Source organism: Macaca mulatta, chromosome 7 (genome assembly GCF_049350105.2).
Source record: "Macaca mulatta isolate MMU2019108-1 chromosome 7, T2T-MMU8v2.0, whole genome shotgun sequence".
Lineage (NCBI taxonomy): Eukaryota > Metazoa > Chordata > Mammalia > Primates > Cercopithecidae > Macaca > Macaca mulatta.
Genome location: NC_133412.1, coordinates 42027729 through 42045029, shown reverse-complemented (window position 1 = coordinate 42045029; position 17301 = coordinate 42027729). Strand labels below are relative to the sequence as shown.

Here is a 17301-nt window from a genome sequence, read left to right as displayed (position 1 = left end):
TTTTTAGTAAGGTGCTGGGTCAATTAGATATCCATATAAAAAAATAAGAATCTTGACTCCCAACTTACACCCTAAACAAAAATAAATTCCAGATAAGACTGTGGATGTAAATATGTGTGTGTATATATATATATACACACACAAGGTTCTCAGAAAAAACATAGAAGAATATATTATCTTGGGATGGGCAAAACTTTGTTAAACAGGGCACAGAAAGCACTAACAATAAAAGGAAAAAAGAAAAATTTTAAAAAGATAAAATAGACTACATAAAAATGAAGACAAAGACACCATTAACAGAAAAGTCAAGACACAGAATATATTTATATCACGTAAATCTCACAAAGGACTCATAACCAGAATATTCCTATAAATCAATAAGAAAAAGACATACAACCCAATCCAAAAATGGGCAAAAGACTTGAACAGACACTTTGTAAAAGAGATTTCCAAATGGCCAATGAACACATGAAAAGATGCTCAATTTCATTACTCACCAGGGAAATGCAAATTAATACCACAATGAGATACCACTACACACCACCAGAATGGCTAAAATGAAAAAGACAAATAAGGTCAAGTGTTGGCTAGAACGTAGAGCAATCAGGATTCTAATACATTGGAAGCAGGAATGTAAATTCGTTTAGACATTTCCGGAAACTTGTGATATCTATTCAAGTTGATCATACACATACCTTATGATTCAAGAATTCCATTTCTAAGTATAGATAGATAGGAATATGTATATATAGTCCGAAAAAGACATGTACAAGAATTTTCACAGCAGCACTTTTTATAACAGCCTCAAACTGCAAATAACCCAAATGCCCATCAACAACTGAATAACTAGCAGTATACTCACATAATAGAATACTATAATGAAAATAAACAAAGTTCAACAACATGCAACAATATGGATGAATCTCACTGGCATAATGTTGAACAGCTCAACATAAAAAAGCTCATACTGTAATGATTCTATTTACATGAAGTTCAAAATGGGAAATACTAATCTATGATATTAATGGTGAGATTGGTTACCTGGGGTGAGGAGAAGGGCTAGCTATTAGAAGGGAGGCATGAAAGAGGTTTTGGGGTTCTGGCAATACTGTGTTTCCTCATCTAGGTGCTGGTACCACATGGTGTGTTCACTTTGAAAATGCAAACTTGCACACTTAGGATTTGGGTACATGTTTATATTACTTTCAGTAAGACCTATTAATATAAAACAAAAACAAAACCTTTGGGTTTGTGACTCCTGTAGACAAGTGACTGGGAAGATAACAAAGGATAACAGATTAGGCTATGCCAGGATTAGCTAAGATGCAGGCCAGTTCTATACTTTAGGCAACTTGCCCAATCTCTAGGGCAGCAGACTAGTCTAGTATCTAAGGCAACAGCACATGGCAGAAAAGGGGAGGGTTCCGCTTTCTTCATCTACTCTTTCTCCATACTTCATTCCAGGAGATTTTCTGCATAATTCTAAGGAATACACTGAAAGCTACAAAGCAAAAGGGAGCTTCATAAATGAGAAGATGCACAGTATTTCAAGTATATTGAATGATCTAGAAAATTTTCAAAAAGGTGGGGATAATCAGAGTTAAATAAGGAGAATGCAGATTGTTCACCAAATTAGTTCAGGGTTAAAAGTTTCATTTGATTATGAGTTCAATGGGGGTAGAAAATTATTTGACAGCAGTCTTTTGGGCTGCTTTTAGATACCCTAAGGAGAAAATAGAGTACAATCTGGGGGAGGGGTGACTGCTCAATTTCTCACCATAGCCTTTTTGTCATATAGCTTGTTGCTATGGAGAAGGCCGTGAAGGCAGCAACTAAAGGAAATAAAGGATCTGGCAGGAGTAAGCACAGGGATAGTAGATTAAACAAAAATTTCTTGAGCAATTAGCGAGTAGCAGGGCCTATAAATGACATACTTTTCTTGTTTTTCCTAACCCTTACCCCTCTGAAAGTACACGGGCTTGGTTTACCACTATAATTTAACTGAGACACAGAGAAGCCTGAATGGGCCTAACAAAGCATAAGCCTGGCAGACAAAACACAAGGCCATTTAGCAATGCTGCCTAATGCCAGGAGGAATCAGCTACCTACCCACCCTATCCTGGGGAAATTATCTCCAGCTGCCTAAATTATAAAGTTGGTGCCCTGTGATTTCTTTGTTCTGTAAAGCCTGAGGGAGATGGAATAATGAGGTATCAGAAGAGGTGGAGAACGGCCCCTTGTTTCATAGAGTAGTCAGAGAGAGAGAGAGAGAGAGAGAGAGAGAGAGAGAGAGAGTTAAAGAGAGAAATCGAGTTAGTTCTCACCGGTATCATTAAGAGGCAGCAGCAGCCTCAGTAGCAATAGCTTGGGAGCAAAGCTCTGCTTGAACTAGTCTGAAACTACTGCCGTGGGAGAAAAGGCTAGTTGCCAACTTTGTTAATAGCTTCTGCCTATCATTGTTACAGCAGCTTTATCAAATAGGGCAGGGCCAGGACCTGTTTTTAGCAGTGTAAGCACTAAGACCAGAGGGCTCAACATCTTCCAGCAGATCTCATCACAACCAATGACTAACAAAGACAATTCCCTCTTCTGTTCCACATAAATGATTACAGAATTGTAAATACCAGAGCTAGAAGGACCACAGAGATCATGTAGTCCAACCTCCTCATTTTACAAATAAGAAAATTAAGGCCCAGACTAGTCAAACGACGACCTTATTAACAGAGCAAGAAAACACCAAGACTCTCAAATAGGACTTTTTCCCCTTTGAATCATACTTCAAAGTTAAGTTAGTTAGGGCTAGTGATAAATCCCAGGCAATACCAGTAAGAAATTTATTGCCTAGGTATCACTCACCTGAATTCATAAGTATCAGGATGATTTTGATAACAATAGGTCTGGGTTTTGTTACTGAACTATAAAAAGAATCTCATTTGCAAATGACCTTACCTATCTGGCAAGCTCACAGCCTAGTCACCTATATATACCGCCTGACTATGCTTTGTTTGGGGGGAGGGAGGAGATGGGTGAGCGTGCACAAAGGGGAGAATATCTCTCTCCCCTGGAGATTAGTCTATTTTGCCATTTGCAAAATGGAACTCAAAAAAGCCCGTGACTGAAATTTTTCCCAAGGTCTTCCGGATTTAAATGTATGACAGTGGACATAAAACACAATCCACAAAGGTATATAAACACACCACTGCTCTAAAGTATCCTCTGGGAGTAAGCTGCTTGGTGGGAATCTGTTGGCTGTTGTTTTTGGTGGGGGAGGGGTGGGAGAAAGTAGGTACTGATTTCCCTAATGTTTCCTTTGTGTGGCTGCTGTTGCCATGTGGTGGTCTGTTGCTATGAAGATTTGTGGTGCCAGACAATGGCTGCTAGGCTCTTTATGACTGTGCTATTGGTAGAACTATTTCTTCCAGATTCAAGCTGGTATGCAATTGGCTAAACAGTGGAGAAAGCTTGGTTGTTATTGTGCCCCATCTCTCCTCTAGGTAAGTACTGCCTGGGGCAAGACTGAAGGTGAAGGGGCATTAATTATAGCATATGAGAAAGAAAAACCAATAGCTGAATGCCACCTTGCTTTTCCAGTGCAAATATCTAAAATTAGATATTTCACAGTTCACACACATACTTTTCTACATCAAAATCACACAGGAAAAACCAAGGGTAACTACGAAGGTTACCATTTCCATGAAAGAAGATTAATGGAGAGCCCCTTCCCTTTAGTGAAAAGGATAATGACCCACAGCTGGGATCTGCAATCAGATGAGGATCAAGAATAGCTGGGGCAGGTTCTCAGTGGAGCTACCACAGGCAGACTAACTTCCTGCTAAGCAAAACCATAGCCTATTACTCTGATAATGAGAAAACTGCAGCCCACAGACCAAAGTAGAGGGCTCAACCACAGAGTTTGAAGTAGGGCCGAATGTTCTCCTGGGTAACAGGGGCCAGAGTATACAGAAGTCACCATGGGTCTGTTTAGATGTCAGATACTTACCCACCCTCTTCATACTCCCACACAATTACTCTTCTTTCCATCTCAGAGTATATACAGACACACACACACTATATATATATATATATGCATGTCTGTGTATATATATTTTAAAGATCTAGCCCCTGTGCTGTCAATACCATAAGCCAGTAGTTAACATATGGCTATTTAAATTTAATAAAATTAAACATTCAGACTCTCGGCCAGGCGCAGTGGCTATATGAGGCATGAGATTGGTAAACTTTTTTTTTTTAAATATATATATATATTTTTTCTTTTGAGATGGAGTCTCACTCTGTTGCCCCAGGCTGGAGTGCAGTGGCACCATCTCGGCTCACTGCAACCTCTACCTCCTGGGTTCAAGCAATTCTCCTGCCTCAGCCTCCCGAGTAGCTGGGATTACAGGCACCTGCCACCACGCCCGGCTAAACTTTTTCAACAAAAGACCAGATATCAAATATTTTAGGCCTTGCAGGCCACATGGTCTCTGTTACAACTTCTCAACTCTGCCACTGTAGGGCAAATGTGGCCAAAATACATTAAATGAGAATGACTGTCTTCCAATAAAACTTTATTTATGGGTCCAGGCCCAGTGGCTTACACCTGTAATCCCAGCATCTTGGGACGCTGAGGTAGGAGGATTGCTTGAGCCCAGGAGTTGAAGACAAGCCTGGGCAACACAGTGAGATCTCATTTCCATAAGAAAATATTATAGGCCAGGTGTGGTGGCTCACGCCTACAGTCCCAGCACTTTGGCAGGCTGAGGCGGGCGGATCACTTGAGCCCAGGAGTTTGAGACAGCCTGGGCAATATGGCAATATCCTATCACCACAAAAAGTACAAAATTAGCCAGATGGGACGGCACATGCCTGTAGTCTCAGCTACTTGGGAGGCTGAGGTGGGAGGATTACTTGAGCCCGGGAGGTGGAGGCTGCAGGGAGCTGTGATCACGCCACTGCACTCCAGCCTGGGCAAAAGAATGAGACCCTGTGTCAAAAACTGAAACAAAACAAAACATGTCACTTCTAATAGAAGGTTACAGAAAAACAAAACAAAACAAAAACAAAAACAAAAACAAAAAACAATACTTTATTTATGGACCAGGTATGGTGGCTCACACTTGTAATCCCAGAACTTTGTGAGGCTGAGGCAGGACGATTGCTAGAGCCTAGGAGTTTGAAACCAGCCTGAAAAACAAAGTGAGACCCCATCTCTACAAAAAAAATTTAAAACAAAAAAAATTAGTTGGGCATGGTGGTGTGTGCCTGTAGTCCCAGCTACTTGGGAGGCTGAGGTGGGAGGATCACTTGAGCCTGCAGTGAGTCATGATCACACCACTGCACTCCAGCCTGGGAAACAAAGCAAGACTCTATCTCAAAAAAACAAAATAAAACAACAACAGCCAGGCATGGTGGCTCACGGATGTAATTCCAGTACTTTGGGAGGCCAAGGCAGACGGACCTGAGGTCAGGAGTTCCAGACTAGCCTGGCCAACATGGCGAAACCACATCTCTACTAAAAATAAAAAAAAAATTAAAAAATAAAAAAAATCAGCCAGGCATGTGATTCCAGCTACTCGGGAGGCTGAGGCAGGAGAATCACTTGAACCCGGGAGGCACAGGTTGCAGTGAGCCAAGATTTTTCCACGGCACTCCAGCCTGGGTGACAGAGTAAGACTCTGTCTCAAAAAAATAAAATAAAAAATAAAATAAAAACAACAAGCAAACAAAAACACCCTTTATTTATAGACATTGAAATTTGAATTCCATGTAATTTTCATGCCTCACAAATATTCTTGGGTTTTGCGTTTTTTTCAACCATTAAAAAATATAGGCTGGGTGTGGTTGCTCATGCGTGTAATACCAGTACTTTGGGAGGTGAGGTGGGAGGATTGCTTGAGCCCAGGAATTCAAGATCAGCCTGTGCAACGTAGTAAGACACTGTCTCTACCAAAAAAAATTTTAACTACCCGGGCATGGTGGCATGCTCTGGTGGTCCTACTTACTTGGGAGGCTGAGGTGGGAGGATTACTTGAGCCTGGTAGGCTGAGGCCGCAGTGAGCCATGATCGTGCCACTGCACTCCCGTCTTGAAAAAGCAAGACCCTGTCTCAAAAAATATATATATATACACACACACACACACCATTCTTAGCTCATAAGCCATACAAAAGCAGGCAATGTGCTACTGTAAGACAACTACAAGATAAAGAATGGAGAGCTTTTTGATTGGAACTGCCATCTTCCAGTAACTCAACAAACACAAAGGTTAAGAAGAGAGGCACCTGATATATGTTCTCTAGGCCTTTTAGAAAATATGGAGTTGTGGCCGGGTGTAGTGGCTCACGCCTGTAATCCTAGCACTTTGGGAGGCTGAGGCGGGGGGATCACCTGAGGTCGGGAATTGGAGACCAGCCTGACCAACATGGAGAAACCCTGTCTCTACTTAAAAAAATACAAAATTAGCCAGGCGTGGTGGCGCATGCCTGTAATCCCAGATACTCGGGAGGCTGAGGCAGGAAAATCACTTGAACACAGGAGGCTAAGGCAGGAGAATCGCTTGAACCTGGGAGGCAGAGGTTGCGGTGAGCCGAGATCGCGCCATTGCACTCCAGCCTGGGCAACAAGAGCGAAACTCCGTCTAAGGAAAAAAAAAAAAAAAAAAAAAAAAAAGAGAAGAAAACATGAAGTTGTTTCTTTGGCCACATATATGCGAATCTATAAGAAAGGTGATATTGTAGACATCAAGGGAATTGGTACTGTTCAAAAAGGAATGCCCCACAAGTGTTACCATGGCAAAACTGGAGAGTCTAGAGTGTCCCCCAAGCATGCTGTTGGCATTGTTGTAAACAAACAAGGGCAAGATTCTTGCCAAGAGAATTAATGTGTGTATTGAGCACATTAAGCACTCTAAGAGCCGAGATAGCTTCTGAAACATGTGAAGGAAAATGATCAGAAAAAGAAAGAAGCCAAAGGCACCTGGGTTCACCTGAAGCAGCAGCCTCTACCCAGAGAAGCACACTTTGTGAGAACCAATGGGAAGGCGCCTGAGCTGATGGACCCTCTTCCCTACGAATTCACAGGATAATGGGTGTTAAAAAAAAATGACCTCAGGACTGTAAAAATGTTTCTCTTCATTGAGTAGAAGTGTTGTGTCCTCTCCCCTAAAAAAATATTTAAAGTAAATTTTAATTGTGTCCTAATTCATTATGTAATGTTTTTATTTTCAAATTTAATGTATTTCTTGCTGAAAGATGTGAGGTAGCTTATTGTGCAACAAATTACTCAACTGGTTAGAAAATAGCCGAATATTATTTATAAAATATTTGTATTGGTTTGAAGACAGTGCCTCTAAATCATCATGGAAGAAATAAAATAATTTACAAAACTAAAAAAAAAAAAAGAAAACAAAAGAATGGAGAGTAAGGCCTGGTGCAGTGGCTCTTGCCTGTAATCCTAGCAGTTTGGAGGCCGAGGCAGGCAGATCATTTGAGGCCAGGAGTTTGAGATAAGCCTGGCTAACACGGTGAAACTCCATCTCTTCTTGGAGGTTTCAGTGAGCCAAGGTCACACCACTGCACTCCAGCCTGGGTGACACAGTGAAACTCCATCTCAAAAAAAAAAAAAAAAAAAAAAAAAGAAAAAAGAATGGAGAGTAACGGAACTTACTTATATGGTAGTAAGATTTCTACATTCCACTTGAGATATTAATTTTAATTAAACTGTAAAAAATTAAATCTATATATTGTAATTCCTAGAGAAACCACTAAACAATTATACAGAGACGAAGAGTGAAGAGTCAAGAGATGACTAGGGAGGTTTGAGCCTAGAAAATTAGGAGGATGGTGCTGGGCGCGGTGGCTCATGCCTGTAATCCCAGCATTTTGGGAGGCTGAGGCGGGTGGATCACCTGAGGTCAGGAGTTCGAGACCAGCCTGGCCAATATGGTGAAAACCCGTCTCTACTCAAAATACAAAAATTAGCTGGGCATGGTGGTGGGCACCTGTAATCTGAGCTACTTGGGAGGCTGAGGCAGAAGAATCGCTTGAATCCCGCAGGTGGAGGTTGCGGTGAGTTGAGATCGCGCCATTGCACTCTGGGCAACAAAGCGCGACTTTGTCTCAAAAAAAAAAAAAAAAAAAAGTGCCGGGCGCGGTGGCTCAAGCCTGTAATCCCAGCACTTTGGGAGGCCGAGACGGGCGGATCACGAGGTCAGGAGATCGAGACCATCCTGGCTAACACGGTGAAACCCCGTCTCTACTAAAAAATACAAAAAACTAGCCGGGCGTGGTGGCGGGCGCCTGTAGTCCCAGCTACTCGGGAGGCTGAGGCAGGAGAATGGCGTAAACCTGGGAGGCAGAGCTTGCAGTGAGCTTAGATCCAGCCACTGCACTCCAGCCTGGGCGACAGAGCGAGACTCCGTCTTGAAAAAAAAAAAAAAAGAAAGAAAATTAGGAGGATGGTAATGTAGGTGTAATGAAGAGAAATAGAGAAGGAAAGAGAAAGAAATTTTTGGTAAAAAATGGTGAATACTCCTTTTTAGACATTTGAATTTAATAAATCAGTTTCTGGTGATGTTCATCAGTGAAACTATTAGGCAAAAGGTCAAGTATAGAGATAAAGTTCTGGGTATTGTTCATACAAGGTAGACAGCTAAAGACATGGATATATAGGAGAGTACTTACAACAGAAAGCTGCTAAAGTAATAGCTTTTGGAAGTTATGATATATGAAGCCTATGCAGAGCAGAAGAGTGGCAGATTCTGCCAATTTCTTCCCCTTTCCCTTAGTAAGAGTCCCTATTTTGTGTGGGGAAGTAACGTATCCAGCTAAAAGGCTACATTTCTTTGCCTTCCTTGCACACAGGGTAGCGAACAAGATGTAAGCAGAAGTCTTATGGTGTGGCTTCTGGGAAACCTCTCCAAAGGTAACAGACTAAGATGGGAGGCAGGTGCTTTTTCTCTTCTACCTTCCTTTTCTTTCAAGACTGGAAAGTAAATGTGATGGCTGGAGCTACAGAAGCAATTTTGCAATAAAGAAGTAACTTTAAGGAGTCTGAAACAGTGATTCCATTGTGATATTATCATACCAGCCCTAGACTACTTACCTACATACCTCCAAATTCTCTTATATTAAATCATTATTATAGTTTCATTTCTTCTCCAAGCAGCTAAATGCCATTCCTAACTCAATGGCTCAACTTTCCCCACTATGGCACACACAATAAATGAAAAAATATATTGTGGATAAGTCTGTTTGCCTGTGGGAAAGGCAGCAGGGCACCAGCTGCTACAGACCCTATCTAGAGGCTGATAGGACTGAATTGACCAATATTTCAGCATCCTGAATCTCAACAGGAATTTCTGATTAAATGAATACAAGGAGGATGAGAGACTGGCACAAAATAGAGAGAATAACCAGTTATAAAGAGAAATGAGATTTATGACCAAGGCAAGAGAGGAGAGTTTCAAGAATAAAGAAATAAGAGAGCTAATAGAAGTCTAGGAAGGACTGAGAGAAGACCTCTGGAAAACTGGTATGAGAAATGTTTCAGTCAAATGGTGGTAGAATAAATCTGATGACAGGATGTTATTACAATAGGGAGCAGGGGTGGGCATGGTGGCTTACACCTATAATCCCAGCACTTTGGAAGGCTGAGGCGGGCGATCACCTGAGATCAGGAGTTCAAGACCAGCCTGACCAACATGGAAAAACCCCATCTCTACTAAAAATACAAAATTAGCCGGGCGTGGTGGCGTAGACCTGTAATCCCAGCTACTCGGGAGGCTGAGGCAGGAGAATTGCTTGAACTCAGGAGGTGGAGGTTGCAGTGAGCCCAGATCATGCCATTGTACTGCAGCCTGGGCAAGAAGAGAGCAACTCTGTCTCAAAAAAAGTCTCTGCTCCTCCCGTTCGACAGAGAGCCACATATTCTCTCACATCCTGGCTCACTGCAACCTCTGCCTCCTGGGTTCATGGGATTCTCCTGCCTCAGCCTCTGGAGTAGACGGGATTACAGGCATGTGTCACCACACCTGGCTAATTTTTGTGGTAGAGACAGGGTTTCACCATGTTGGCCAGGCTGGTCTCAAACTCCTGGCCTCAAGTGATCCACCTGCTTCAGCTTCCCAAAGTGTTGGGATTACAGGTGTGAGCCACCGTGCCAGTCCACTTGTTCGTTTTCAAGTTGCCAGAGTCAACCAGTGTTGGATCCATGCTGATTCCATGTTTCTTTTCTTTTTTGAGATGGGGTCTCACTCTGTCACCCAGCCTGGAATGCAGTGGCACAATTTTTTTTTTTTTTTGAGACGGAGTCTCGCTCTGTCCCCCTGGCTGGAGTGCAGTGGCGCGATCTCGGCTTACTGCAAGCTCCACCTCCCGGGTTCCTGCCATTCTCCTGCCTCAGCCTCCCAAGTAGCTGGGACTACAGGCGCCCACCACCGCACCCGGCTAATTTTTGGTATTTTTAGTAGAGACTGGGTTTCACCGTGGTCTCGATCTCCTGACCTTGTGATCCGCCTGCCTCAGCCTCCCAAAGTGCTGGGATTACAGGCGTGAGCCACCGCGCCCGGCAGTGGCACAATTATAGTTCACTGTTGCCTTGAACTCCTGGACTAAGTGATCCTCCTGCCTTGGCCTCCTGAGTAGCTGGGACTACAGGCACAAGACACTGTGCCTGGCCCTGATTCCATGGTTTAAGGCATAAATTAAAAAAATTTTTTTTTTGTAGAGATAGGGTCTTGCTATGTTACCCAGGCTGGTCTCAAATTCCTGGGATCAAGTGATCCATCTGCATCAGCCTACCAAAGTGCTGGGATTACAGGCATGAGCCACCACGCCTGCCCTGCATAGACTTTTATAACTTAAGAGCTGACAGGTTGGGCATGGTGGTTCACGCCTGTAATCCCAGCACTTTGGGAGGCTGAGGCAGGATGGTCACTTGAGGCCAGGAGTTTGAGACCAGTCTGAACAATGTAGCAAGACTCTATCTCTACAAAAAATTAGCTGAGTACGGAGGCACATGCCTGTAGTTTTAGCTACTCAGGAGGCCAAGGTAGGAGGATCACTTCAGCTCAAGAGTTTGAGGCTGCAGTGAGACATAATGTTGTTGCTACATTCCAGTCTGGGTGACACAGCTTGACCCTGTCTCAGAAAAAAAAAAAAAAAAAAAAGGAAAAAAAAGAAAAAAAGAACTGACAGGTCCTAATTGGTCACCTAGTTCAACTTAAGAGATGAGGTAACTAAGGCCCAGAAAATTAAAGGATTTTTCCAAGGTCATAATGATAGTGGCAGAGATATAGAAGTCTCCAGATTTTTACTCCAGTGCTCCTTCCACTATACCATAAATTCTTCCATAAAGCACATTTGCCAAAGTAAACTACATCACTGGTATTGGTCTTTGGGTTAGTGCTACTATCCAAAAAGGAGAACCTATAGCATCTCCTAGAACTCTTACCTAAAGTCAGCCTTGCCTTTCTTTAAAATACCTCACAAGCCAGTAAGCAATTTTGTGTCCCTAAAAGTACATAGTCTGCTTTGAGGCTTCTTATACATTTTTTCAGGATCCTAGATTAGAGTTAAGCCTTGTGAACCCAGAACAGACTTGGTAGTTTTTTTTTTTTCTTTTTTTTTTGAGATGAAGTCTCACTCTGTTGCCCAGGCTGGAGTGCGGTGGCACAATCTCGGCTCACTGCAACCTCCACCTCCTGGGTCCAAGCAACTCCCCTGCCTCAGCCTCCCAAGTAGCTGGGATTACAGGCCAATTTTTGCATTTTTAGTAGAGACGGGGTTTTGCCATGTTGGCCAGGCTGGTCTCAAACTCCTGATCTCAACTGATCCGCTCGCCTCGGAGGTATTCAGTATTTTGATTTGAAGTGAGGTGAGATAAAGCAAAATCCAGTGGAACTAGCCCTTATGTAGTGCTGAGGATGTCTCAAAAACAAACAAACAAAAAAATTCTACGTTACACTTGGGTCTTCTAAACAGTTCCATGGTTGAATCTAGTCAAGTAGGATCTTCGCAGTGCTTACTGAATTATGAACAGCCTAAAAAGAAATGGAATCTGCAGGAATTTGAAAATGCATCCAAGGTTTAAAGTGAGTGATAGGGAGAGAAGAGGAAAGAAAGAAGTAACACTGTAGGACAAGTAGGCAAAGAAACTAGGAATAATTGAGGCCATGACTCCTACACCTGTTCTCAGCAAGGTGGCTCAGTTCTACAGGGACCTCAGTGTCCTCCATTCCCCTCAGAGGCCAAGCATTCACAGCTTCTCTCTGAGCTGTAAGGACTTTTCTGTTTGAAGACAGTGTAGTTTGCTGGACAAAGAGACAGACAGAAGTACAAAATGTCGAGAGGCAGACAAAAAACCTAGAAGTCTGGAAGAATTTTTTTAAAAGTATCTGTATATAGTTCTTATGATTAACTTGAGGACTGACTCGGTATACTGGATCTTACAGATCTTCAGAGAATGATCTTTGCAGGAAATCTCTGTTACCTGAAGATGAAAAGGAATGTGAACCAACTGTGATCCCAATTCAGACCTTCGCCAACTGACAGTTCAGGTGAAGGCCCTCTGGGGTGACCAGAAAGCAAAGAAAAGATGAGTATATTATTGCAGACAGTTCTCTTTCCCTTGGGATGAAAGAAAAAATAAAGAAGAGAGCTAAGCCTTGAAATACAGTAAGTGGGAGAAAACCTGGTATTAAAAGTAGGATTAAAAATCTTACAGATTTAGACAACGAGACTGATCTCAAACCTGGTGAAAGCCGTATTTATTCTGAGTTTCAGAGAAGATTTAGATTTTTGGGAAGTATTTTGACACCATTCCTAAGTTCAAGCAGTATTTTAATATCCTCTAGATATATATTAAGATAGATCCAGAAATGACAATAATATAGGTGCAAGCATTCCTTCATTCCAACAAATATATTTTTCTTTCTTTTTTTTTTTCTCTGTTGCCCGGGCCGGAGTGCAATGGTGCGATCTCGGCTCACTGCAACCTCCACCTCCGGGGTTCAAGCGATTCTCCTGCCTCAGCCTCCCAAGTAGCTGGGATTACAGAGGCATGCCACCACACCCAGCTATTTTTTTGTATTTTTAGTAGAGATGGGGTTTCGCCATGTGGGCCAGGCTGGTCTTGAACTCCTGACATTAGGTGATAAACTGCACCTGGCCTCAAACAAGTATTTTTGACAGTCTACTACTATAGGTGTCAGTTGCCACCTATGTTAAGTACCTTGAATACAATGGTGAGCAAAACAGACTGCCTGATCTCAGAACTTCGAACACAGTAGGAGAGATTCATATTAAGAGAAAAATCATAAAATGATAAACAAAGTTGCAAACTGTGATGTGTGCTATGAAATAAAGTACAGAGTACCTTAAGAGTACATACTGGACTGGGCGCGGTAGCTCACACCTGTAATCCCAGCACTTTGGGAGGCTGAGGCAGGCGGATCACAAGGTCAGGAGATCAAGACCAGCCTGGCCAGCGTGGTGAAACCCCGTCTCTACTAAAAATACAAAAATGGGCTAGGCATGGTGGTGCGCGCCCATAGTCCCAGCTACTCAGGAGGCTGAGAGAGGAGAATCGCTTGAACCCGGGAGACAGAGGTTGCAGTGAGCCAAGATCGCGCCACTGCACTCCAGCCTGGGTGACAGAGTGAGACTCTGTCTCAAAAAAAAAAAAAAAGAGTACATAACAGGGGAACTTGGTAATAATAGGCTGCCTGTGACAACCTGACAAACCTGAGAGCCTTTCAGAGCAAATGATTTACAAAAAATAATAATAAAAAAAATTATGTGTTAATTTTGCCCTGGCAGGAAGGGATCGTCAGATAAAAAGGTATTCATTGTCCTCAGGAGAGTGAAAGCATTAGCCTCACTCTCTCAAAGTTTTTGTTAGGTTCACATAAAAAAAAGCATCTTGTTCTTGGAGAAGAGTCACCATCATAAAGACAAGCAGAACAAATAGGAAGGAAATTGATTTATTCTATCTTCAATATACTGAAGCAAGAGGCCTTGAAGGTTGCTTGGTGGCACAGAGATATGGTCCGGATATGTCTGTCATTTCAACAGACTGTGACTATTCAGACATTTGTCCGTAAGCAGATGACATTTAAAAAATCAGATAGGCACTTTGTGATTTTCAGATTGTATATTTTATACACATATCCAGAGTCAACCTCTAGAGTTAAACTCTCTCTCTACCTTCTCTGCATCAGCATCTACCACTCAGGCACACAATAAAACCCATTAGCAATGTTATTCTGAAAGCTGAAGATGTATTATATCCCTAATGATGAGACAGACAAGAACACAGAGTTCTTAAACTGTAACACATCAGCACCTATTGCATGGTAAACTTTAAATAAATACTGAATGACAACAAAATATTCAGGGGAACAGACTTTTGTTAGAATGAAATGCCTGAATTTCTAGGGGCAGACTGACAAAATAGCTCTCTGATAATCAGAGATGATTAGCTGCGCTCCTCTGGGTCTCTAAACTCCTCAGAGTGAGGATAGTTTGAAAGTCTGGTTACTGATGCAGAGACATGATGGGACTCTGAGGCCCAGCCTCTCTAACCACATATACTCTGACAAGGACTTGGATTCTTTATAAAAAGAATATGCAAAAATCAAATTGCCACCAGATGTTACCGAAAGATCTGAAATACTCCATTAAGTCCCTTTACACTTCCTTCCATTTTTTCAGGTTCATGAATTTCCAAAACAGAAGACATTCCATTCTCAGGGGCAAATGGAACATGCAAGAAGTCCGGATGCCTTGGGCAGCAGCAACCTACAGTGAGCCAACTGCTTAGTGGATGCCTGAAAATAAGACCATCTAAACACTTCCCCGTTGCCTCAGCCTATAAAATCTGTACCAAGTGACAGATACATGAAGTGGTGTGGGTGGCTGGGCAATGAGGCAATCAGTGGGAGGAGTGAGCTGGCTGTACCTATAGGTGTTAAAAAAGGCAAGAGCTGCATATGCAATGAGCCAACATTAAGTCAATTTAAGAGTGACTATTCTCCATCCCCTTGACTCCCTCAGCTGCCCTTTTATTACTTTTTCTCCTCAGCCCTGACCTCAAATTTAATTTATTTATTTATTTTATTTATTTATTTATTATTTTTTTTTGAGACGGAGTCTCGCTTTGTCGCCCAGGCTGGAGTGCAGTGGCCGGATCTCAGCTCACTGCAAGCTCCGCCTCCCGGGTTTACGCTATTCTCCTGCCTCAGCCTCCCGAGTAGCTGGGACTACAGGCGCCCACCACCTCGCCCGGCTAGTTTTTTGTATTTTTTAGTAGAGACGGGGTTTCACCATATTAGCCAGGATGGTCTCGATCTCCTGACCTCGTGATCCGCCCGTCTCGGCCTCCCAAAGTGCTGGGATTACAGGCTTGAGCCACCGCGCCCGGCCTCAAATTTAATTTATAATCTAACTCTCCCACATAAAATAATAGAAGGGATATGGAGAATACAGATACAGTTTGAATTACCTCCCCAACACCTATCACATGACTGCTTAAGCACCAGGATTAACACTGTTGAATAGCTATGAAGGGAAGATAATTAATCTAAAAAACTGGTATTGGCAATCTCTAGAAGCTGGGAAATTTTGCTAAGTCTGCTAAAATCCTCTGTGCGGGTATATCCCACAGACTGTGGACACTTGAGACTCTAATAACCACTTGGCAATATTTACAACAATAAGCCCCTGCAGAAGCAGGTTGAGAAGGGATGGGAAAGCCACATATCACACTTACCATCTTCTGTTTCCTGCCACACGATGCCTTCAAGGTTGACGCTAGTTCCAGGTTCACAGGGGCCCAAGCACTCAGGCTCTGTGGCTAGAGCCACATCACATGTGTTGACCCCAACTGATCGGGTACGAACCATGATCTGCTCACAAGGAGATGAGATGTCATTATTGACCACTGGCACCAAAAGGTGTATTGGCAGCACTGCTGGTGTGGAAACAGGGGACTCCATCTGTGGGGGGGAAGAAAAAGTAGTAGCTGAGTTGCAGGGAGAACATTTAGAGGAAATACCTTTTCTGTATTTAATCTAGTCCTGTATCTATTCCTGCCAGAGTGCAGACGGCTATAAATAAGACTTTGGTTCTTCTTTTCAAGTTCTGGCTTATGATACCACTACAAATCTAGTGGTTTAGATGAGAGCATCCTGTGCTAAGAGAAACTCTTATTAATGAGCATATAATGATCTTATATAATGAGCATTAATGATCTTCCTCATAAACTACACTTGGCTAAAATTGTTTTTTAAAAAGTTCTATTTTTTCTCATCTCATTTAAAAGTCTGTAATGAAAGAGAATCAGGGCCAGATTTCAATAGTAACAGAGCACACAGACTGATGAGAAAGACAAGGCCCAGCATCTGAGGTATGTTCTGCTACCACCACACTATGCTTCCTACCATTCTATTGTTCAGCAAACAGTACATTAGTCTGGCATAAAATCCATGAATTTGGGTGGGGAAAAAGAGAGGAAGAAATAGCCAAATCCTAGGAATGCCATGATTCCTAATGATCCTAGGTGCTTTAACACATCTTTGGCTAGAAGGAATCTACTTAAAAGTTATAGCAGGGCTGGGATTAACCTGGTGGGAATTTCTAACCCTTAGAGACTGTAACAGTGGTTGTTTAATGAGAATGGCATCTTGGAATATAATTCTTTTTTTTTTTTTTTTTTTTTTGAGACAGAGTCTGGCTCTGCCGCCCAGGCTGGAGTGCAGTGGCCGGATCTCAGCTCACTGCAAGCTCCGCCTCCCGGGTTCACGCCATTCTCCTGCCTCAGCCTCCCGAGTAGTTGGGACTACAGGCGCCCGCCACCGCGCCCGGCTAGTTTTTTTTGTATTTTTGAGCAGAGATGGGGTTTCACCGTGTTAGCCAGGATGGTCTCGATCTCCTGACCTCGTGATCCGCCCGTCTCGGCCTCCCAAGGAATATAATTCTAACATCAAATTTATCTATAAGAAACAGGAGGTGGGCTGGGTGCAGTGGCTCACGCCTGTAATCCCAGCACTTTGGGAGGCCGAGATGGGCGGATCACGAGGTCAGGAGATCGAGACCATCCTGGCTAACACCGTGAAACCCTGTCTCTACTAAAAATGCAAAAAATTAGCTGGGCGTGGTGGTGGGCGTGGTGGTAGTTCCAGCGACTTGGGAGGCTGAGGCAGGAGAATGGCGTGAACCCAGGAGGCGGAGCTTGCAGTGAGCTGAAATTGCACCACTGCACTCCAGCCTGGGCGACGAGCGAGACTCCGTCTCAAAAAAACAAA

General features: G+C 42.9%; 1 protein-coding gene across 4 annotated transcripts in view; it reads right to left on the bottom strand.

The window, feature by feature from the left end:
- Positions 1 to 17301, bottom strand: part of ZNF609 (zinc finger protein 609) — a 240999-nt gene that overhangs the window by 52230 nt on the left and 171468 nt on the right. For 3 of the 4 annotated variants that reach the window (XM_028850333.2, NM_001258136.1, XM_077938092.1), the window contains 1 exon segment: positions 15768 to 15993. In XM_028850333.2, the coding sequence (XP_028706166.1) occupies positions 15768 to 15993 (226 nt within the window). 4 annotated transcript variants of the gene reach the window in all.